The 25,298-nt window shown below is 39.9% G+C and overlaps 1 protein-coding gene and 1 pseudogene across 2 annotated transcripts in view; both read left to right on the top strand.

Moving 5' to 3' along the window:
• LOC111341968 (uncharacterized) overlaps positions 1-25,298 on the top strand; it is a 229,902-nt gene that overhangs the window by 17,461 nt on the left and 187,143 nt on the right. The window contains exons 12-15 of the mRNA XM_088726996.1: positions 1,828-2,087; positions 2,859-3,150; positions 4,466-4,561; positions 5,783-5,893. Coding sequence (XP_088583122.1) covers positions 1,828-2,087; positions 2,859-3,150; positions 4,466-4,561; positions 5,783-5,893 — 759 coding nt within the window. The remainder of the gene's footprint in view (positions 1-1,827; positions 2,088-2,858; positions 3,151-4,465; positions 4,562-5,782; positions 5,894-25,298) is intronic.
• The window catches only part of LOC148726342 (uncharacterized), a 19,630-nt pseudogene continuing 17,240 nt past the window's right edge, over positions 22,909-25,298 (top strand). The window contains exon 1 of the transcript XR_015990000.1: positions 22,909-23,124. The product of XR_015990000.1 is annotated as an uncharacterized LOC148726342 (transcript). The remainder of the gene's footprint in view (positions 23,125-25,298) is intronic.

Raw genomic sequence — 25,298 nt, forward strand, 5'->3', positions numbered from 1 at the left:
GACGGGACAGGAACAAAAGAAAGGGAAAAAAATCAGATCTGACGCTGGGATTTTACAATGGAGAAACTGCTCGTGGATCTGAACACACAATTACAACTGCTTAACCTCACCAAGGATAAAAGCAAAAGAATCATCGCAAAGGGAAACGTGGAAGGTGCGGAACGTCAAATTCAGTCTTTGAGGACTATCGTTACAAGAATGGAGCAATTTAAGCTTCAAATCGAGCAAACAAAAATCGCAAGGAGAGAGCAACTGGATGACGAATCAAAATGGAGCCTCACAGTTGAGGCCGCGCAAACATCTGCTGATGAGAATATCGCGTACTTACGAAAGTGGTTAACAGAATGGAAGCAAAAGGAAAGCCTTACAGAAAAGCAGGGAGAACAAGCCCTTTTAGAGAAATCGAGGAAAGATCAGCTTGAGTTTGAACGTGCACAACTGGAGATGAGGCTAACCTATGAGAAGCAAATCGGGGAGACAAGGAAACCATGCGAAAACCACAGAACCGACGTTGACTCAAGCAGCGAAAACCGCCAAACTTCCTAAGCTTGTCATTACAAAGTTTAGAGGCGAGCTAACAGATTCGCCCCAGTTCTGGAGTCAGTTTAAAACAGAGATCGACAAGGCAGAAATAGCCGGCGTGACGAAGTACTCCTACTTAAAGGAACTCGTAGACCCAAAGATACGAACGGAAATTGACGGTTTGCCCTTTCCATCAGAGGGATACGAGCGCGCGAAGAACATCTTGTCAAGGAAGTATGGCCAAACAAGCGAGGTCGTTAACGTGTACGTGGAAAACATCATGTCTTTGCCTACTATTGGTGGAACCCAGCCGGCCAAAATCCACGATTTCTACGAGAAACTTTTTTTCAATGTGCAATCGTTAGAAACAATGGGGAAACTGCGAGATGTGAATGGATACGTGCGGATGACTATAGACAAGCTGCCAGGGATAAGAGGAGATCTTGTGCGAACGGACGATTCTTGGCGAGAGTGGAATTTCCCAAAGTTAGTGGATGAGCTCCGCAAATGGACAGAAGAAACCCGATTCAATCTAAGCAAAGTGACAAGCCCTGGCGTGACAAGAATTTTCAAGTTCAACAGCAGACTGATGGCAGAAACCGGGGATGCGTTTATTGTGAAAACCATGATCACAAATCGATTGACTGCAAAACGGTTGCAACTGTCGACGATCGCAGGAAAGTACTCAGCAACAAACGCCTATGTTTCAACTGCACCGGAAGCAAACACAGAGCTGACGATTGCAAGAGCCGTTCCTTGTGCCAGATTTGTCATAGAAGGCACCACACCTCCATCTGCAACAGCAGAATCAGTAACCAGTTAATGACAGCTACTTCAATGGAAAGACCATCTGTGATCTATCCGGTCGTCGTAGTGGAAGTGCTGTGAGTCAAGTGTCGCGCGTTGTTAGACACCGGTGCCGGAAGCTCGTACGCTTCAGCATTTTGTTTCTCTGAATTTCTGATCTGGATGAGTTACGGAGAATTATCTACTTATTTTAAGTCATATTTGTTCATTTGACCCCAATTTACGCGAAAGCCAGGCTGAAGTACTTCAAATCAGGATGTAAAAGGTTTTCGTTTTCTTTCTTAGATAGAAGGCTGAGTTGGCTGTTAAGAATTCTTTTTTACTCCCTTTTCTTTAAAGCTCCTCTATATATCAAAGAAACTTATTATTAAGAACTCGCAGAAACCTAGTGAAAAAATAATTATAATATATTCTTCTGTTGTAGTCCTCCATAAATCACGGGAATGGTGGTATTTTAATTATCCTTTATTCATTAATTCTACCCATTTTTTCCCTTAGGTTATAGCTCTGTTGAGTTAATTACTCAGCTTCAGCAAATGCAACTCGATGCCAGCAAAGGCAATGACGAGACAGACCTAAAAATAGAGTTGAAGAAAATTGCTTCAGACAAGGGCTTCACAATTGTTGACAATGAAGGATCAGGAAATTGCATGTTCTACGCTTTGTCAGATCAACTGGAATTTGCTATGGGATTCAAAATCAAGTATGACGAATTAAGACGAATATTGGTCCAGTACCTTAGAGAAAACCCTGAACTAGTAAGTTGATACCTTACACTATATGTTACCCGCTGTTACTTTAAAGAGCACCATATAGGTTAGATCTACAGGTGGGCCAACTGGCCAACACATCACTATTTCGCCTATAGGGGATAATAATGATCATAAATACTCTGACATCAGCGTTTAGTATAAACCGCACCGCGCGCCCATCGGTAAGAGATTAGCAAGTACCACTCACGGCCTTCTGGTATGTACGTAAATAATTTTCTACTCTAGTGTCAGTGAAAGTGGTGGATAATTGCCTTGCCTCTTTGCCTCGATAAATACCTACCCCTATTCACCCTTATTTCGAAGAATAATTGTTTGATATTTCTGGATTGCCCTTTAAAACACGTGTAGTTCAAGTGTTTTGGTAGAGACCAGGTCCGGGTCACGGATGAACTCAGACCTCCTTGTGAAAATTAAAGGGCTTTGTCTTGTGGAGAAAGCTGCCAACCCAAGGATTTTTGAAAATACTTTGCACTTGAATCTCCCCCAGACAGGACAATCTTTGGATAACCTTGACTCTAGATAAGGTGGACTCCACATATTCAATGTTTCAGAAGAGCAAATTCAGGAGTTGAGACTGCTACATCCAATGTAGATCGTTGTGTTCATTACTCTGATTGGTAGTATCCGTTCTTACTGTTGTTTAGTATCTCTTTGTTATTTTCTCATTCGATGACTCCTTCCAACGTAATCAACCTGGTCCAATGTACCATTAGCTTTGCACTCCAAGTTTTGTTCACTAATTTACCTTTCTCACAGCCGGATGGAACAAATCTGTTTAACTTTGTCCATGGACATCAATCATGGGATGATTACTTAACATACATGGAACAAGGTGGCGCTTGGGGTGACCATGTCATTCTGTGTGCCGCAGCAAACTGCTATAAAACTTGCATTCATGTGGTCAGCAGTCTTTCCGCTGTTCACGATGTTATCTTACGGCCACAATGTCCTGTTGACAAAAGCAGGACACTTGTGTTGGGACACATCCATGAAGTACACTATGTCAGCCTTCATTCCACACAAGATACAATTCTTTACATTATACCTGGTAAATGAAGAGTGAGCTTATAATGATGTTTCGTGTAATTATCTACATCGCTCAGGAGGGAGGGGGTGGCTCTATCGTTCTATGGTATAGGCCGCCGTTAAATGATCACTGCCAAAGTGACGTCGCACAGTAACATTGGAAGCGCGTCGCTAAGTTTGAGGACAGGAATAGGAGTTAACAAAGAAAATGCCATTACAGGCTGCTTGTGGGTTACTACTGACTAATTTTCCATGAGTGTACAAGCCTCGTTATTTATATTGTGAATTTAACAGTGTACTGTCAAGTGAAAATGTTTGTCTGTAATTTCACCAAATACAATTCGGGACGAGTGCGGCTGACCGCCATATTCACTTCCGCGCCTGTTGAGACAAGACAAAACGCTGTTTTTTTTTTTTGTAAGCTTTGAACAAATCGTCCTCATATAGGAAGGTGTTATTCCTTATTTATGTAGGTTTATAGCTATTGCTATTTGGGGTGAATCTAATGAGTCATTTTTCTCCTCAATCCTTTTAAGTTAGAAGTTGTCGTAGTTTTAAATAGCGGTAAGCCACGATTACATACTTTTCTTGTCTGCTAGTGTTGTAAAGACCTTGGTAAGATCCAAAGATTCTAGTTAATTGGCTTGCGGGCTTTTGTTTGTCTTTTTTGCTTGTGGTACTTTATTTTAAAACGCTCTCGCTACTCCTGTGATTAATTTTTTCGGGCTTGTATTGTAAATTGCTGTTATAGCCAGAGTGTTGACTTGTGTCTTAATCGTTTAAGAGGAAATGTGGCCAAAAAACGAACATTTTCGAAATATCGCGGCAACAGCCAAAGTATAGATTCGGCTCACTTTTTCAAGTTAGGTGGGTCTTACAGTAAAACAAAACCCTGCATACTTCGTTTGACTGAGTATCAATTTATTTACGAGAAAATCGATAATGACTGAGTTCCGCCCAAATGCCGCTTTAGAAGCTCAAAATTTCAGACGAATCTCGGAGCGTTCCGCCACGAATTGAAAACACTTGGAACAATAACTCTTTTAAAATATTTAGCGATTAGTGCGATGAGGTAGTTGCCACAAAGGAACAGGTAGCAACCTAGGGTGAGGGGGGGGAGTGGCTTCTCATGTCATGAGCCGCAAGAGGTCTCCTTGGCTACAACCCTCCTTAATTTAACTAAACTATGAGAGGAAGGGAAAGAAAGGAAGCAATTATCTTCAAAACTCATTAGATAACTTTGGTGGAAGGGCTTCTTTGATTGCTTAATTTGTATTTACCTCATCCGGATGTCCCTATTTTCAAAACTGACAAAAACTTTATCTCCCTATCATTAGAGCAAACCAGACAAGAGTTGCAACAGATGAGGAGTGAGGTACGAAACATTAATGAAAAGTTGGACTCCCTAATGAGAGATGACACAAGGAACGGAGGTAAACAACTTAGCAAGGCTAGAGTGCATTATAACAAAATTCTCCGCAAAAATTATGATACTGTTGTGGGCGAATGCCTACAAGCCGATCAATATGTAGAGGAAGTTACTTTAAAATATGAATGTGGAATATTTCAAAGGATAAATGATTGAGTAGTGACACACTTATTCTTAGAACTTAGATTGTGAAGAAAAATAAGCAGTCTGCACGCCACAATATATGGTAAATTGGAAATAGAGTCAATTACAGTTTATTGACCTATGTATACTTTGCTACAAAGCTCATATGTAAGATAAAGCTCTCCTTAATTTTTTTTTTCCTAATATTGTCAAGTTAGAAATATCATGTTGAGATTAAATTCACGCTACAAATGTACGTGATTGCTCTACTAGGTTGACATGCAGTCACAGAAACCAGTAAAGTTAAAATAGTTTCACAGGAAATCTTATGCTACATCAACCGGCAACCGAAGAACAACTTAAAAGTTAAAGAAAGCGTAAAAATTTTTCGTGGTGAATTTATGTATGGAGACGGTCTAAGCGTTAACAATGGTTTGTTAAAAGATGGGTAAAAATCATTATCAATGACTGTGAATAAATGAGAATCATATTTGTGAGCTGCGGTTTAAGAAATGAATATATTAGTTATCCTCGCAGTAACGAACACTACTTTAGCAGTAGTGAAAATAAGGCTTGAAAAACAATTCAGGCCTGTAAGGGATTTGGACAACTGAAAATCATATATGTGAACTGCTGTTCGTAGAGCACTGCACCGGTCCCGCAGAGGTCATAGGTTCAATTCCCGTGCAGGCCTGACTTTTTTAAGGCCTTATTTCACTACTGCTCATCTCAACAGTTTTTTCCAAGATACATAACGAGAAAATTGCCATGTTAGCCCCTTACTAGATCTCGCGAAAAGTTCACAAGAAAAAAGTGGTGAATGATAATACCCGGTAAGCAGTCGAAGGAGAAAAAGAGAGGCGTAGTGTAATGGTCTGAATGGCACTTGTCTCTCGATTTCTCCAGTCTTTCTCTCCGTTGTCCCTCCCCCCCCCCTCCCCTACCACCAAGAGAGGACTCTCTCCTGCTTTGAAAGGAGATTGTTGATCCCTAGGCGCTGGTAACTGGGTCTCAGCGACCTCAGTACAATTCAGTGTAGATTCATAATCTGTTATATAATGATTTCAGTGAAAATTGATGAATGAGAAAAACTGTTTTGCAGACAGTACCACAGAAAAACTAAGTGAGACGAAACGTGAAATTCAAATGGTGAAACGAAAATTGGATGATTTGGTGAGCAGGCCACCACCTAACAAAATCCCTAGGATGGAAGGTAAACGCTTTTATGTAATAAATGTTAGTGTTAAATGATTCTGCAAAAGAAAACGATGACAGAGTGTGCAGAATCTTCATATGCTCTATGAAGCCAAGAAGAGACACATATATTCATTAAATTGCTGGGGCTGATCATACCACTAAGAACTTCGTGCAAAATTCAACTTGACAACGGGTTAAGAGATAGTTTACAATGTGAGGCCAGAGCTGCAACTTGAGACACATTATTTTGACCTGGTTGGGTCTCGTCTACACTGGTAGCAACACAAAATAGAACAAACAGCTAAAGAGCCAGATGTCGTGTCTTTTCCCACCAAGAATAAGTAGGAAAAGTTTCTTAAGTTTATGTTGTAGGTCTCGTGATCTAAGGTTTCAAGGTGTAGTCACGAAATCAGTCGAGTTTTTTGGTCACAGTGTTTTCGATATTCCTCCCTTGGAGGTTTATCAGCTCTATATCTCTATGTCGCTGTGGCGCGGAGGTTTTTAAACTCAAGGGTTATAGGTGATGTATTCCGATTGAGAGAGCTGAATGTGCCCTTTACTGCAATTATTAAAGACATATTTAATAAAAGTTTCCAGATGGGATTTGAACCCACGACCCTCCGTGATCTAGTCGGATGCTCTAACCACTGAGCTACAGGAGACTCTATGGTGAGCTAGGGTAAATTAGTGGGTATTGACTGGAACCACATCACGCGGCTACACAGCCAAACATCAGCTAGCGCATAGAAGCTCACTAACAGCATCACGCTGTCACATTAAAGCATCACATGCATTAAAGCATCACATGCAGCCAACCAGCCCCCAAAGTGAGCATGTAAAGATGAAATAAACAATTTTTGATATAAGAGAAAAATCGAGTTTCCAGATGGGATTTGAACCCACGACCCTCCGACCTTATTAAAGACATAGGGGCTGAAAATACTTATCATTCGTTCGAGCTCTTTCTTCCCGTATGACTCTGCATACAAGCTTATTCTTATAATTACCTCTTATAACGATATTCTTATAATTACTTCGACTTATCCTCGATGCCTTCTAGTTGGGGTCTTTTCTATAATCATCTATGTTCGAAAAACCGCCAGGCGGGAAGAAGCTGAAAGTAAGATTGAGAAGTCACTCACCGGCTGCGCCGTGGAAAACTACTAAGCCGATTACAAACTGCAAACTATAGCGTCAGTTTTGCGCGTAGGAGAGAGGAAATTTTCATTTTGAAATTAATACAACTTGGTAAAATATTTTCGGACGATCTCGTCATTGAATTTCGCATGATTACGTTGCGTGACACAATATTCATAAAGTTTGTAAGCAGTTCCTTTCACTTTATCAAGTCTTGAAAAATCGATGAAAATAATAATCTACTTGGCATATTTAGTGTGTTTTCGTGAATATATTATTTTCTGACGATTTTACGGGAGCTTTTGGATAATAAACACAGCAGATGGGTCCTTTGAATACGTTAGTACAGTATAAAATTAGAGGATACATTATCCAATACAAAATTAGTGCACTTCAAGTAATATCAATAAGGAAACTTTTTAAATGGATAATAAGAAATATTTTGGATTAACATGACCATTTTTCATATCTTTCTTGCCTTTAAGTGATTTCTTTTCTTGTCGCTCATTACTGCGTGATAAACATAACAATAGGACACTTAGAGCGATGAATCACCTTTCGGCGGCAACATTTTTGTAGATGTGTAGAGATTTTTTTCCCCTAAATGCTGTTTCATGTATCATCAAGCATGAAAAAGCTGCAAAATGTTCAATTCAGGCGTCAACCATGGGTCGAAGGCGTAAATTTCGTAAATAATTGAGTCCGCTTCTTGTGCATTGTTGGGTAAAATTTTCGAAAATGTGCATATTACGTTGATCGGCTGTACAAGAAGTTCGCCGAAACCGCAACATATTTTTATATTTCCATACTCCTCTAACCTATCTTAGTTAGTTTGAATAAATATATCATTGGGTAGAAGTTAGAATTTTGCGCTGAGCCGATGTAAAAGTTGCATATTTACGGTCATGGTGGTAAAGGCAAAGTAGGTTTCAAACTGAAAATAATTTTCAGTGTAAAGAGCCGTTGAAAAAGAAAAACCTAGGTGATTTTTACTCACAAAGGATCGATCTAGATGCGCGAAGCAAACAAATTCCTCGAACAAGAGTTTTGTGAAAAGGCGAGTAATTCAATTTCTGTCGTATGATGCACGATCCTCGCAGTAGATAGCGCTATTTATGCAATAGCGAAAATCAGACCTGAAAAAAATCAGGCCTGTACGGGACTCGAGCCACGGACCTCTGCGATACTCGTGCAGCGCTCTACCAATTGAGCTAACAAGCCAACTGGGAGGAGGCCGTTAAGTTGATTCGTAATAAACCCGTGAAAGTGATAAATGAGATACAATGAATATATGAAGTTCAAATATTTTGAACTGCGGTATTGGATACGTATGATGCACACGATCTTCGCAGTAGAGAGCGCTATTTATGCAATAGCGAAAATCAGACCCAAAAAAAATCAGGCCTGTACGGGACTCGAACCTCGGACCTCTGCGATACTAGTGCAGCGCTCTACCAATTGAGCTAACAAGCCAACTGGGTCCAGGCCGTTAAGTTGATTTGTAATAAACCCGTGAAAGTGATAAATGAGATACAATGAAAATATGAAGTTCATATATTTCGAACTGCGGTATTAGATACGTATGATGCACGATCCTCGCAGTAGATAGCGCTATTTACGCAATAGCGAAAATCAGACCAGAAAAAAAATCAGGCATGTAGGTTTTTTTTTTATTTTTTATTTTTTTTTTTTCAGGTCTGATTTTCGCTATTGCATAAATAGCGCTATCTACTGCGAGGATCGTGCATCATACGTATCTAATACCGCAGGTCAAAATATATGAACTTCATATATTCATTGTATCTCAATTTGTGTCATTATTGATGATCGGCGCTTTTAAAAAAACGGACCTTTGAGAGCTGAAGGGACTTTCGCTTGGAAAAAATGTCTTCCATTATAACATAACCAAAGTAAAGTGCGTGCTCTGATTGGTCAATTTAGCGTCCCCCATTTGCCCATGGGTGTACGCTGCTGACGTGAGCATATGCAAAGACTAGTTTTCCAAGCGCGCTTGTTTTTTTCTGGTCACGTAAGATTTGTTAAATAAAAGGGAACTCTTTAGCTACAATGTTTGAACGTTATGTTATAAAACAAATGGTAAACACCAGAGCGTACACTATTGAGTTATGGGTGCACTTGGGAGGTTTGCTAAGCACTCAAGAAGCTAGAGTCGTCCTCGGCTATCGCTTCGAGCGACTCTTACGCTTCTTTCGTGCTTAGCAACCTCCCGCGTGCATCCATAACTCAAATATGTAAGCTGTGGTGTTTACCATTTGTTAAATATTTCGAAAAACCAAGGTGGTTTCGACAGTTTGACTTAACACCTGACGAGAATTATTTTTATTTTAGATGCCTTCGATCCCACCGAAATGATTGAGAACATTTCTCAACTCTACAAAACCCGCGAGGGTACGATGAACCTCCTTCCCTGGTGTGAAGACTTGAACTTTTCTTTTGGAGACTTCTACACCAGACTTAAAATCATCTACAAGAAGAAAGCGAGAGGAACAGCTACGGATAAAGTTGTCACAATTTCTGAAATCTTCAACCCACACGAAGAATGTGAAGAACCAAGAGTTGTATTAATAGAAGGGAAGCCTGGTATGGGAAAGACAACTTACTGCAAAAAAGTTGTTTTCGACTGGGCCATTCAAAAACGCGCAACCGGAAATTATTTCGCAAAATTCCGCATAGTGCTTTTGATTAAATGTCGTGAAGTTCGGTCTGACCTTTGGGAAGCCATTGATGATCAACTTCTACCTCGAGATATCGGTGACGACCAAAGAAAGAGCTCTAGATTCCTAGATTACATTCGCCACAATCAATCTAAAGTTCTCCTGGTACTCGATGGATTGGATGAAGTTTCTCAGAAGAAGCTACCAATGTTTTCAGAAATTATTCAAGGCCGAGCGCTGCCAAAATGTCGCGTAGTTGTAACTGCACGGCACGAGGCTGGAGTCAAAGTTCGAAAATACTGCGACACGCTGCTAGAGGTGGAGGGATTCACTGAAGAAGATGTGAAAACCTTCATCAAAAAGTACTTCAGAGAGAAGACAAACTTGGCCGAACAGCTAATCGATCGACTGCATGATGATGAAACCTTACATGAAATGTCGACGAATCCTCTCAACATTGCGCTTCTTTGCCTGGTCTATGAAGATTTGAACGGTGTATTTCCTGAAAGCAGAAGTAAGCTGTACATGGACATAGTGGATTGTATACTAAGAAGATACAGAGCAAAGAAACAACTTTCAGAAGTCGACGAGGCGGACCTTGTTGGACTTTACGAAAGCCAACTGAACCACCTTGGCTCGATAGCTTTGAAAGGTTTATTAGAAGACAACTTGGACTTTGACGAGAAGGAGCTTGGAAAACACAAAGGAAGTGATCTACCTGAACTTGGATTTCTCTCTGTTCAGCCCGGAGGCAGTAAACTCCGAGCTACTAGACGTTATGGCTTTCTTCACAAGACTTTCCAAGAGTTCTTCGCCGCTTTGAATCTCGTTTGCCAGCTTATCAAGAAAGAAATCAGCACAGACAGCATAGCTGTTGACAGACGATATTGCGACGAGCTGAAAGAAGTGCTTCTGTTCACATTTGGCATTCTTGCCGCACGGTGCGAGGAAACAGCAGAGAACCTTATGAAAAGTATGGCGACACAGTTAAACCAAGTGGACGGGGATAGCGAAGCAGAAAATAGTATGACTCTTTTATTAGAGTGCATTTATGAATGCAAAAATGAAAATTATTTCGATGAAAAATTGGCCCGCACTCTTGGCTCTTGTCTCCAAATTGAAACCATTGATGTTTTCTGCACATTAAGTGTGGCTAAGACTACCTTACTAACCAACATTCTTAGAACAAATACAAGTATGACAAGGTTGGAATTGTCTTGCAATAAAATTTGTGCTGACGGTGCCGCTGCTCTGGCTGATTGTTTGAAAGAAAAGAAGTCTCTGACGGAATTAAATTTGGCTTGTAATGAAATTAGTTGTGTTGGTGCTACTGCTCTGGCTAAGTGTTTGAAAGAAAATAAATCTCTGAGAACGTTGGATTTGTGTAAAAATAACATTAGTGAAGCTGGTGCTGCTGCTCTGGCTGATTGTTTGAAAGAGAATACATCTCTGACATGTTTGAATTTGTCTGATAATGTAATTGGTGATGCTGGTGCTGCTGCTCTGGCTGAGAGTTTGAAAGAGAATACATCTCTGACAGACTTTTATTTGTCTTCTAGTGGAATTGGTGATGCTGGTGCTGCTGCTCTGGCTGAGTGTTTGAAAGAGAATACATCTCTGACAGGTTTGCAATTGGCTTGTAATGAAATTGGTGATGCTGGTGCTGCTGCTGTGGCTGAGTGTTTGAAAGACAAGACATCTCTGACAGTGTTGGGTTTGTTTTCTAATAAAATTGGTGATGCTGGTGCTGCTGCTCTGGCTGAGTGTTTGAAAGACAAGACATCTCTGACGGAATTGAATTTGTTTTCTAATAAAATTGGTGATGCTGGTGCTGCTGCTCTGGCTGAGTGTTTGAAAGACAAGACATCTCTGACGAAATTGAATTTGTTTTCTAATGAAATTGGTGACGCTGGTGCTGCTGCTCTGGCTGAGTGTTTGAAAGACAAGACATCTCTGACGGAATTGAATTTGTTTTCTAATGAAATTGGTGATGCTGGTGCTGCTGCTCTGGCTAAGTGTTTGAAAGAAAATAAATCTCTGAGAACGTTTTCTTTGTATGAAAATAACATTAGTGAAGCTGGTGCTGCTGCTCTGGCTGATTGTTTGAAAGAGAATACATCTCTGACATATTTGAGTTTGCCTTCTAATGGAATTGGTGATGCTGGTGCTGCTGCTCTGGCTGATTGTTTGAAAGAAAATAAATCTCTGAGAACGTTGACTTTGTTTTCTAATGAAATTGGTGATGCTGGTGCTGCTGCTGTGGCTGAGAGTTTGAAAGAGAATACATCCCTGAGGGATTTGGATTTGTCTTCTAATGAAATTGGTGATGCTGGTGCTGCTGCTCTGGCTGAGAGTTTGAAAGAGAATACATCTCTGACGCGTTTGAATTTGTTTTCTAATGAAATTGGTGATGCTGGTGCTGCTGCTCTAACTAAGTGTTTGAAAGAAAGTAAATCTCTGAGAAAGTTGGATTTGGATGCTGACGTTGAGTTTGAAAGAGAATACATCTCTGACGGATTTTAATTTGTCTTCTAATGAAATTGGTGAAGCTGGTGCTGCTGCTCTGGCTGAGTGTGTAAAAAGAAACTTCATCTCCAGAAATTTTATTTCTGAACAGAAATAACCTTGGGGAAGCTGGTGCTGCTGCTCTGGCTAAGTAAGTATTTGAAAGAAAACACATCTCTAGAAGGGTCTTATTGACCTTTAAATTACTTTGGTAATTCTGGTGCTGCTGCTGCTCTGACTGCTGTGCGATAATGTCATCCATCTCTAACCAAGTTAGATGGGCTTCCACTGAGATTTTATACTCTGTGCTCAGACCAATTTTAAAAAGTGATAATGTAGCGAATAATCAGGGATTCGCGGCTCTTACCCTAAGCAGGGTAGATGTACAGTAGCTTCTAGTTATCGATATAAATATTAATGCAAGACTTATATAGCATCTATTCACTAAGATTATTTACTTTAGTATAAGAGCTTAATTTGAACGATAAATGTATTTCTTAAGACTTTTAACTGATGTAAATAAAAGTATTTTCAGCAGAATTTCAAGTTTTTTCCAAGTATTCTCTATGTGTGTTTAGTTTTTTTTCTGCATTCTTCCGGAAAATTTGTTTGATCCCTCTGCTTCTTCGTTTACTGTTTCCTTGCTTCATGTCAACTTTCTTGCTTGAGATCTTTTGAAAACTGACGCAATTGGTTCAATGTGGTATGGGTACTTTAGGAATTCGGTTTTACTTTGGTCATGATTACTGGATGAAAGAGTGAGTTGTCTTGCTAATTGAAAAAAGGCGAAAGGAAAAAAAAAGAGAGAAAAAGGACATTGGCGGCAGTAACAGATTATGCAGGTGTTCAAACTTTCCCTACCCTTCCCTTCTCCTCAGATATTGTCAGCTGTTAATTTTATCAGAGAATCTCTGGGAAAGGAGTAGGAGAGGAAAAGGAAGAAAACCTGGGAAGGGGGAATTCAAACACAGGACTGTAAAACAGGTTCACCAGCCTTTAAATAACATAAAAGGAATGGAAAAAAATGTGCGACGATGGAAGAGGATGAACAAGAGAGGAGAGGAAAAACCGCGGTAAAGTTATGTATGTCACAAGTAGTGAAAAGACGTCTATGCATAATGAATCAAAGATCATGGACTCGATCAAAAACGGTTGTTGGGGTAATCCCACGCTAGAATAATATTTTTTTCCACAAGCTCCTTACGGGAGTTACCCCACGACATCGAAACCCGCTTGAGATATGGCGGACATGGCGCACGCGCTGAACAATAGAACACGCTGAAAAAAAAGATTGCAAGATAAGGTCATTATTAAATTTCCTAAGAGATCGGTGGATTCTGTAGTAGCCCAGGTATCCCCACCCCACCCCGCCCCACCCCGCTTAGATAGGGTGCGGCTCTTGAAAGGGTTAGGACCTAGTCTCGTACCCAGACCCTAGAGGTAAACGAGAGGATCTGGGTGATAGATTAGTCAGGACATTCCGGGTGAATGAAATGAAATTAGTGAATGTGAATGAAATGGCACTTTTATTTCACCGTCGGACAGTGAAGCGAATCGTGACGGCGCTAATGGCGAGTCTCCTTTTCCGTTGTTTTTCTCTCTGTTTGCCTCAATTAAAAACTCTAGCCCCAAGCGAAAAGGTCGGAAAATTGTCTTCGTTTTGGGACTGGTGGGCCGAGTCTCTGTTTGTATCCATTATTGTCGCGAAATGTATTAGCTTTTCCCCGCGCTAACCATGGCCGCTCGGGCGAAAAAAAAATTTCTAGCGAAGCGATTTGCTCACACTATCAGCGTACACTATCAGCGTACACTATCGGGATTTTGAGCACGCTTACGTATACTGAATTTGATTGCGCGGCTCTGTGGCAAAAATAAAAATTGCTCTTTGAGGCAAAAGAAGCTGACTGCTTTATCGTTTTTCTAGAAGTGAAAATATCATCCGGGAAATCTAAGAGAAGCTGATCGTATTAAACATGAAAAACGGGATTTCTTTTTACGTTATCAGTTATTGTCAATTTAATCTCAGTGGGGAGTAGTACGGTTGACGGTTAAATCTTATGGCCTTTGACAGAAGAAGTTTCTTAGTAGGAGGAAGATGTTTCTTATTAGATATTTCTTATAAACAGAAATAAGATGTTCGCTAAGTGAGTGGACAAATTTTTTGCGAAGGTGTTCACACTTGACTCAGGCGATCTCAGAGGTACATCGGCTTTATGAATCTTCGGTAAACCATACATTCTAGGCAGCTGTTCGAGTCGTGGTCTCATCTTTTTGTAGACGGCCTCTACTAGATGTCCGCTTCGTTTCAAGCGCAGTTTCTGGGACAACCTCCTTAACAGTCTGTCGAATCTTTGTTCAAGCGCTGATACTGTTCACTTTCGATCACAGAGGACGTCTTTGCCTGATAGGTGTCGGCGTCTTGGAGGATTTCGGTCGTGTCATGATAAAATTTACTTGATCTCCCTCCAGGCTCTGTAATATTGCTATGATCTCCCCTTCCTTTTTTTATGAGGGTCTCAATGGGGTTAGCCGTCAACCATCAAATGGCCAAAATATGAACCGTCAACCGCCAAAAATTAAACGCAATCTCTTTACCGTCAACCATCAAATAAGCAAGCCAATGCAAGCCGTCAAATGTCTTAGATATCCGTAACTAAGAACTGGACGATTGCCTTAATTGGGGTCGGGTTCTGTTCTTTATTAATAAAAGTTTTGATATCTCACAAAATTACTTTTATGTAAGTCCTTTAACTTCTAGTCACGAGTAGACCTGGTCATCGATAGAACTGACTTCGGGTGTGGAAACACTTCTGGTGTTGTAAGACGTTCGTTATTTGTTAATAAAAGGTGTTATAAATTAACAGTTGTTTACAAACGCGTCCTAAGGAAAATTTTTCATAAATGACATTCCAAAAAGGTTAACCGTCAACCGTCAAAAGGGCTTATTTTTAATCATATATCCGGCATCAACGTGAACCCACCCACCCCCCCCCCCCCCTCTCTCTTTGAGACAGAAGAAATGTGCGCGAAACAAAGCTTGGAATGTTCAATGAAAAGTTAATATGGAAGACTCCCGGGATCCTGTTAGACTAAAACTACCGACCAAGCAATTGTCACAAACAAGAATATTCGTTTGAAGAAACTGTCAGTCACGTGGTCACAATAGGCTGGGAGACAGAGACGCAGACCACCGTTTTTTTGTAATGAGGCTTTAAATGAGAACTGAAAAGAAGATGAACTACGTTTGATCTCATTGTAAATATATTCTAGTGGTGCTATCACTGAAACAGAATCGGGTCGCTTTATACAATATGAGTGCTTACCTAATAGGAGTAAGCACTCATATCTCCGTATTTTAAAATGTAAGATTTAAGGTTTGGATTCCGTTTTTTGTCCTTCGCAATCTTTGAGGCAAATTCAACTGTGCGATTCGATAATAATTGACAAGTTGTAACTACCACTGATTTGTGCGTAAATTTTGGCCGGTAAACTGAAAACTATTTTTCCCTGATTTTGTTCATAGGGTGGCCTACGAAAACACTTTCAAATATGAACTACGAGTCTCAGTTTAAGCTATGTTTCTTCGCACAATCATAGCGGTAACTTCTTTGGTATATCAGACATTTTTTGAAAAATTTCTACACATCCTAACAATCAAATGAAATTTCAATTAAAATCAAGTCACACCCGCCAAATGATAAGTTTTTTGCTCGTTAGCACTCGATTTTAAAAGGATTGCGTCAAATGTCGGGTTCTGTTTATTTATTAATAATAGGTTTGATATATCACAAAAACACTTTTATGTAAGTCCTTTAACTTCTAGTCACGAGTAAACCTGGTCATCGATAGAACTGATTTCTAGTGTAGAAACACTTCTGGTGTTGTAATACGTTTGTTACTTGTTAATAAAAGGTGTTATATTTAACAGTTCTTTACAAACGCGTCATAAGGAAACTTTTTTATAAATGACATTCCAAAAAGGTTAACCGTCAACCTTCAAAAGGGCTTATTTTTAACCATCAATCCGGCATCAACGTGAACCCACCCCCCCCACCCCACTTTGAGACCCTCTTTTATTGCCAGTTAATTGACGGTCAGTTTTCTATCTGTTCCTCCCCTCCTTTTATACTCTGTTGGCGATGACTGTTCCCCGACGAGCTCTCCATGAAACCATGTGATGCTTCCCCCATAAATAATGATACGGTTATCTTGGGTAGCTACCCACATGGGTCTGAGTGTCCCGTTCGCGCCCATCTCTTTTGAGCTTTAAATTTTTTTATGTTTGTATATCTTCATTTTGATCTTGCCCAATAAAGCTTGTTCCCTTCGTACACAGTCAAACACTTTCCTACAGAGGAATCCTCGCTTAGAATACAAATAAAGGAAAGCATCACTTTAGCCACTTTAATGTTTTTACAATTTTCTGAGAGGTATGTCCTTTTAAGCTTCCCCCCCCCCCCCACTTCAGAGACAATGCCTGCAATGTAATAACCTTCAAAGGTGTTGCAGTGTATATTAATAAATTAACCATATATCGAACACTCCCATAGTCGAAATCCTCGCTTAGAATACAGATAATGGAAAGCATCATTTTAGCCGCTTCAATTTGTCAGAATTTTCTGGGGAGGTATGCCCCCATAATCCCCCCGCCCCTCCAGTGATAATACCTGTCCTGTAATATCACCATCAAAGGTCTTGCAGTCTATGGAAATCCTCGCTTAGGATACAAATAATGGAAAGCATCACTTAAGCCACTTCAATTTTTCAAAATTTTCTGGGGAAGTGTGCCCCCTATAATTGTACATATGTAGATGTTAATTAAATGAATGTGTTCATTTCAGAAAGAAGTCACCTCTGGTAGATGCATGTCAAATTGTCTCTTGGTTTTTATTTGAGGTAAGAATTATTTCCCTATAAAATGCACAATTTGAAATGCTGAGAATTCTTGACTTTTCACTCAGTGAGAGTCTCCCTGTAGATGTATCTGAATAATTTTATTTATAACAATTATAAACACTTACAGCCATATGGTTGATAATAGGTAATTGTTTGTCAGCTTGACGTGAGTTTGAGGATATTTTATTTACAACAGTTGCCTAGTTTAACTAATTAATTTAGCTTATTATGCTCGCCTAATGCATGGATATTTTTGGTTTCACAATAGAGCATATTTTTTTAATTTTTGCACATTTTAGGAAGAAATATAATGACTTAAATCCGCAGTCTCTGGCTTTTATGATTTTCAAGTATTTATGGGTAAGAATCCATTGTGTAAACTATTAAATTACAATAGAATGCTAGAAATTCTTCATTTCTGAACTTCACTGTCTTTGCATATTTACGGTCATAGCGGCAAAGGCAAAGTAATAGTCAAACTGGAAAATAATTTTTAGCTTAAAACCGTTGAAAAGAAAATTTTATGTGACTTGTTCTCACAAAGGATCGGTCTAAATATGTGAAGCCAAGTAAATTCCTCAGACGAGAGTGTTGTGAAAAGACGAGTAGTTCAATTTGTGCCATTTTTGATGATTGGCGCTGTTAAAAACGGCCTTTGGAGTGGTGAAGCGATTTCTCGCTTGGAAAAAAGTTATTTTACAATATTTCGAAAAACCAATGTGGTTTCAATAGTTTGACTTAATACCTTACGAGATCTATTATTATTATAGATGGTTATGATCCCACCAAAATGATTGAGAACATTCGCCAACTCTACGAAATTCGCGAGGGTACGATAAACCTCCATCCCTGGTGTGACCACTTAAACTTTTCTTTTGGAGACTTCTACACCAGACTTAAAGTCGTCTACAAAGAGAGAGCGAGAGGAACAGCTACGGTCCGAGTTGTCACAATGTCTGAGATCTTCAACCCGCAAGAGGAATGTGAAGAACCAAGAGTTGGTGAAGAACCAAGAGTTGGTTCTTCACATTCCGAGGGAAAGCCTGGCATGGGAAAGACAACTAACTGCAAGAAAATTGTTTTCGACTGGGCCTCTCAAAAACGCACAACCGGAAATTACTTCGCAAAATTCCTCATAGTGCTTTTGATTAAATGTCGTGAAGTTCAGTCTGACCTTTGGGAAGCCATTGATGATCAACTTCTACCTCGAGATATCGGTGACGACCAAAGAAAGAGATTCTTCGACTTCATTCGCCACAGTCAATCTGAAGTTCTCCTTGTACTCGATGGATTGGATGAAGTTTCTGAGAAGAAGCTACCAATTTTTTCAGAAATTGTTGAAGGCCGAGTGCTACCAAAATGTCGCGTGGTTGTTACGCCAAGGCACGAAGCTGGAGTCAAAGTTCAAAAATACTGCGACACGCCTCTTCAGAACTTTACGAAAGCCAATTGAAACACCTTGGCTCGATAGCTTTGAAAGGTTTACCTCAAGAGAACCTGGACTTTGACGAGAAGGAGCTTGGAAAAAAAAAGGAAAGCGATTTACCTGGATTTGGATTTCTGTCAGTTCAGCCCTGAGGCACTAAACTAAGGCCGACTAGACGTTATGGCTTTCTTCACAAGACTTTCCAAGAATTCTTCGCAGCATTTTATCTCGGTTGTCAGCTTATCAAGAAAGAAATAAGCACAGACAGCATAGTTGCTGACAGACGATACCGCTATCAGCTGAGAGAAGTGCTTCTGTTTACATTTGGTATTCTGGCCTCGCAGTCCCAGGAAACAGCAGAGAACCCTGTGAAAAGTATGGCAGCACAGTCAAACCAGGAGGATGGGGCTTAGGAAGTCGCAGATACTATCTTTGATAAATTAGACTACATTTATGAATGCAAAACTGACAACAACCTTTAGCGTTTGAAAGAAAATTAATCTCGGAAATTGCTGCATTGACCTTGAAATTACTTTTGTGATTCTGGTGCTGCTGCTCTGACTGTTGTAGGAGTGTAATCCATCTCTGACCGAGTTGGACGGGCTTCTTCCAGAAAATTTGTACTCAGCCCAAGGACCAATTTTAAAAAGCGATAACGTAATGAATAATCAGCGACTCACGACTCGTACCCTGAGTAGAGTAAAAGTACAGTAGCTTCTACTTATCGATATCAGTATTAATGTAAGACTTATGTAGCATCTGTTTACTAGGAAGTTTTTCTTTTAATGGGGAGGTATTTGAATAATAAATGTATTTCTTAAGACTTTTAACTGCTGTAAATAAAGGTGTTATCAGCAGGATTTAAATTTTTCTTTACTTATAGTTTTTTGTTTTGAAAATTTTTCTGAAGTCCGTTTGATTACGATGCTCCCCAGTGGACTGTTTCCTTACTACTGCATGTCACCTTTTTTTGCTTGAGATCTGTTTCCTTACTGCATGTCACCTTTTTTGCTTGAGATCTGATTCCTTACTGCATGTCACCTTTTTTGCTTGAGTTCTGTTTCCTTACTGCATGTCACCTTTTTTGCTTGAGATCTGTTTCCTTACTACTGCATGTCACCTTTTTTGCTTGAGATCTGTTTCCTCGCTGCATGTCACCTTTTTTGCTTGAGATCTGTTTCCTCACTGCATGTCACCTTTTTTGCTTGAGATCTGTTTCCTTACTGCATGTCACCTTTTTTGCTTGAGATCTGTTTCCTTACTGCATGTCACCTTTTTTGCTTGAGATCTAGAGCTTTTGGAAACTGACCCATGGTGTGATATAATTTAGATGCTTTACAAATTGGGTTTTTACTCATTTTAGGAATGCTGAATGAAAGAGTGAATTGTCTTGCTAACCGAAAAATGAAGAAAGGGAAAAAAAGAGAAAAAGGACATTGACCGCAGCTACAGATTACCTAGGTGTTCAAACTTTCCCTGCCCCTCCCTTCCCCTCTACTATTGTCAGCTGTTTCTTTTATCGCAGACTTTTGAGATATGAGCGAGTAGGAAAGGAAGAGCAAGAAAACTGCGGAAAGGGGGAGTTAAAACCTGGGTCTGTATAACAGGTTCACAGCCTTTAAACGATGTAAAACGAATGAAAAAAGCGTGCAACGACGAAAGAGAATGGAGAAGAGAGCGAAAAACCGAAATAAAGTTATGCATATCATAATTAGGGAGAAGACATCTGTGTATAATAAGAGAAAGATCGTATAATCGATCAAAAATGGTTCCTGTGGAGATCCGACCCTAAAAATTACCCCTTTTTCGCGTGCTCCTTTTGGGAGTAACTCTCCCTTTCCCATCATGCATCGGGAGAGGAGGTCAATTTTAGAAGGAGGGATTCAATTGTCTCCCTAACTCCCTCCCCCCTCCCTCATGTACCCTTGTAGGAGGTGACGTTTACACCGAGGCTGCACATTCTCCTTTTGAAGTTGCCCTTTCTCCCCATCCCCTCACACACACACACGCCCAACCCTTGACATACGCGAGTGGAAGTCAAGTTTACTGAAATAGGTATCTATTTTATCGTCCCGCACGTGAATCTAGTTTAAATTTCCTAAATTCCCTACCTCCCCCCCCCCCCTGCTGCGTTCTCAGCTCCGCCGTAGCTACGTAATTATTACCTTGAACATACATTTTCACCCAGAGACCCAACATGAGATGAAAGCGCAAGCGAAAGACAAACATTGTGTAGTTAGAGGGAAGAGGTTTGAATGAGAAGTTACAATCAGAATACTCGGTGTAATTTTGTCGGACGTTTCTTTACTGAAAATTGCAAATTAATGTCATGTCAACTGAAAAGGTATTCTCTTTAAAAGTCTCTCTCGTGGTCAAGAGTCAAACTTTAAACAAAGCTCTCTTACAGATAAATTCATCTATCAACCGGAAATATTCATACGCCTTTTTTTATAACACAACATGTTACCCTCCAAACCCTCTGCATAAAAATAAACGCCCCTCGGGACGTGACCCTCTTTTTCATCACATCACTGTTTCATAATAATATCCCCCTCTCATTGATAGTGAAACTGCTGTCACCTTTCTATAGTCCTACCTTTACACTGTGTCGGCGACGACTGATTTTCGCAATCCGCCTTATCATCTCGTGAACACATTATCTGGTGTTCAACGCCCCAAGTTTTTGCTGGAATCTCTCCTTCTTAACTCATTACAATATCAAGCCGACAAATAACGAGAAAAAAGAAAAATAACAATTGATCCAATACCAAATTCTCCAAACTAGTCTCGTAAGAATTGTACCGCAGAGAGTAAGGAGAATTACTTATGAGATCTCGGGAGTGAAAGATCGAGTTAACTTTCTTTGAGAAGATTCTACAGGATTCATTACTTGCATCGTTTACGAAAATCACTCGAGGAATGGAATTCAACAACAGGAGCGAAGATCAACAACCCTTACTCATACTTTTTCCATCACTTATCCAAACGTAGCACACCCAAATCTCAAAGTTAAGACGATGTCATATCTCGGTTGATTCAATGTTTGCTGCGTGCTTTTACAGAACAATTTCGGCACATATGGCCTTACGCTGAAATTATTGCAAACGAAGTGTAGCCAAAGGACGCTTCAACTTAAAATCTCAAATTAGGCATTGTGTTTGTCTCAGGCCCATCACGGGCGCGTGGTAGACCTTGCACCCTCAAATTAAAATGTTTTAAGCGGTGTCGGGGCTCTTCAAGCATTTCCTTTCCCTTTTTGGTCGTCAAACGCCCACATATCTTACAGAATTCGTGCATAACACACATTTTTAAAGTATAGCGCAAGATAAGGAGCACAAAGAACGAGGAATACTTCGCTAAGACGTTCGCGTGACATCATTTTAATAGGTAATATCTCTACAATGACATTCTCCGGAGTGAGAAAGTCTTAAGAAGAAAATTATCTGCTTCTTCTTTAATTTTGTTTCTGTTGTCTCAAATTGATCCAGCAAATGTGTTTAGTCTTTTGATGTGATCTAGCAACTGAGGGCAGATCAGTCTTTGAGTTTCTGTGCTTTTTGTGTCTGAAACTTTGACATTTAAATAAATAATTTCCATTCGCCTCTGTGAGGCGAAAGGTGAAAACTGAATACTGAAACATATATTCCCCAATGGAGCCAGAAGCACGCGAGGAGTGTGGAGGAACGCGATCACGTAAGGCCTGCGGGATGAGATTTCTCAGGCTCTCTTTATTTTGACTTTTGATTCAAACCTACAGAATTACGAACCCAATAACTGTACTAGAAGAATGAAGAATTGGGTTAATTTTAGGGATCTGCCAAAAGATTATAATTTTAAAAAAGTAGCTGTATTTCTGTTGGAAAATTCATTGCTGGACTAGGGAATTCGATGTTAAATTGCACTCGAAAACCGATGTCGCACGAATCGTGAAGCGATAAGTGAAATATCGGTTTTCAAGTGTAATACAACGGCAAATTCACGAGTCAGGTAAAGAATTTTCCTTGAATTGGAGAACTTAATAAAAGAAGGAAAGTCTAAGAAACTACAGGAACATTGTTTGTTTTTATCGTGAGCGCGAAACAAGAGATGCGAAACAAAATCACTTTGCCTTGTTTTCAACATGCAAATCTACTATAAATACCTCGCTTCGATAACCAATCAGAATGCGAGATTTAACTCAATTATGCGGTTCTACCTGTAATCATCTTCGCGATCTCAACGTCGTGTAACGCAGACAACAAAGTTTCGGAGGAACTGGCTTTATCGCTTGCTCGTCTTCCTCTGGAAGCGCCTTTAATGTGAACCGGGGTTAAACTACGGATCCTTACTTGTATCGACATGATCAAGTCACATCTCTCGCTCAAAATAACTCTTGTAGAAAGGTTGTCAGTTCAAGGTACAAAGAATATCAGTTTCGTCGAGATTTTGGTCGCGAAGTAATTTTTCTTCCACAACGTCAGCCATCGTCAAATTAGCTTTCAATGTGTAAATTTGAAATTAACTTCCCTTCTATCTTTTCACAAAGTCACTCCTTCCACGACGTTACAATTGAAACATGGATCTACTTTAAACACTAAGGAAGTAGAAAAGACTCAAGCGGCTTGATAGGTAAGTGTGGGCGTATCAGATAACGGTGAATTACTTACTAAAAGAAATAACACTGTTTGTTAACGGCGTAAAATCGTACAATAAACATAATACCAACTGAAAGAAATTACGCCGTTAGTCTTGGGGAGTTCAATCGCGTTATTGCACTTTTTTTTTTCTCTATGGTGAATTGGTATCGAATGAAAGTAGAATAGTTGGCTCATCAAATTCATATGCGGTTCTCTGTGATTATCACTCCAGGGGAGATAAATCCAAAATCTCCGCTTGTTTGTTTTTGCATGCCAGCCGTAAGATCAGCCTACAAGTTCTAAAATATCCACAACAGCTTCTGCAAGAGTAACAAAATCTTGACCTAAAATATTGATTCATGTTTTTCCGTCCTGAATTGCAGATATTTATATACTTCCATGTAATGTGTTCTATTGAGTGAATGGCGTCCCCCCCCTCCCCCCTTTTAACCTCTTCTGTTGTACTTGGCTGTGCGGAGCGAAGGAAATTAGAACGAACACTACTCGATCGTGTATTTCACCAGCGAAAAGACGCGCGTGCAGCGTGAAGTTCGTGACAGCTGTTGTGCATAAAACGGGAGAGGCGTGATGCACGCGGCTCTCATGGGGTCTCTTTAGCGGTTAAACTTTTTCATCACTATTATTGCTGTCTTAGTGGCTAAGGTATAAGTGCCAACAGACGAATTTACATTGAGCTATTTTTCCGGCAACTAAACCAGCAATTGCAACTTCAAGTTACCAGAATTATTACTCTACTTTAGTTTTCTACGTATGATGCACGATCCTCGCAGTAGATAGCGCTATTTATTTAATAGCAAAAATTAGACCTGAGAAAAAAAGAAAATATCAGGCCTGTACGGGACTCGAACCACTGACCTCTGCGATACTAGTGCAGCGCTCTACCAATTGAGCTAACAAGCCAACTGGGAGCAGGCCGTTAAGTTGATTCGTAATAAACCCGTGAAAGTGATAAATGAGATAGAATAAATATATGAAGTTCATATATTTTGAACTGCGGTATTAGATACGCATGATGCACGATCCTCGCAGTAGATAGCGATATTTATGCAATAGCGAAATTCAGACCTGAAAAAAATCAGACCTGAAAAAAATCAGGCTTATTCTATCTCACTTAGTTTTTTGTCTTGTAATCTCGTGCTCTGATAGTCCGGAAATGATTGGCTGGTTACGCTCACGCTCTTTAAAGCAAACATCCTCGATTAGTTCACTTTTTCGTCCTTGTCTGGAAGCACAACCAGTTACGCAAACAGGAAAAGATTCTTCAGGTCCATGAGTTTCTTAATTAATACAGTACAGTTAACTGACGGAAAGTAACTTTACAACGAGATCACAGGTAGGGGAAACAGTATCACGCCCAACTAGAAGCAGCATACCTCGACCTAAAAACAAATTTTACGTAAGTTCACCTTAAATTCGTTGTTTTTTTTTTTTTTTTTTATCATTTCACAGAGAAATTTCAAGTTTTCACTATAAACTGAGACCATTACTCGCAAAAGTGAGTTAAATGAGATCTAAAACAACTGTGACGGCATCAGGTTTGTCTGTAACTTGATGATGTGAGGAGCATCAAGGTCATCACCTTTCAACTCTTACGTTTCCTCTTCCTGTGTTGAGACTACATTCATTCCACGTTCTTTCGCTTTTAATAGACAGGCCTAATCCATACATCTTTCTTGACGCAAAATGAAAGTATGTTTGATCGTGGACCAGTCCGATTGCTGTCCCTATGCATGTATTTATCCTTGTGCTGTGATGTGCTGAATGAATGCCAATTTTCCCATCGAGTTATTACTTAGTCAGCTTTGTGAAGCAAAACCAAGTAGAACATGCATTATTTGTGTATAGCACTACCGCAAGGCGAGAGGCACACGAGGAGCGTGGAGCTTTCACAAGCTGTCACGCTTTTGTCATGCAATTGGCTGATGGGATGTAACTAAAGAAATAAACTAGAATTTAGATAACGAAAGTTTCTTTCGCATAAAATTTCAATTTTCATAACTATATGCAGCAGAATCGCATAGCTTAGGGTAAACACGCGCTTTTATTGGTCAATACGTCAACCGGAAGAGAGAGTATTTAGCGTGGAATCGCACTAATGCATAAAGTCGCCAGCACAAATTATTGTTACGAACGTAAAAACGTAAA

Source organism: Stylophora pistillata, chromosome 7 (assembly GCF_964205215.1).
Source record: "Stylophora pistillata chromosome 7, jaStyPist1.2, whole genome shotgun sequence".
NCBI lineage: Eukaryota > Metazoa > Cnidaria > Anthozoa > Scleractinia > Pocilloporidae > Stylophora > Stylophora pistillata.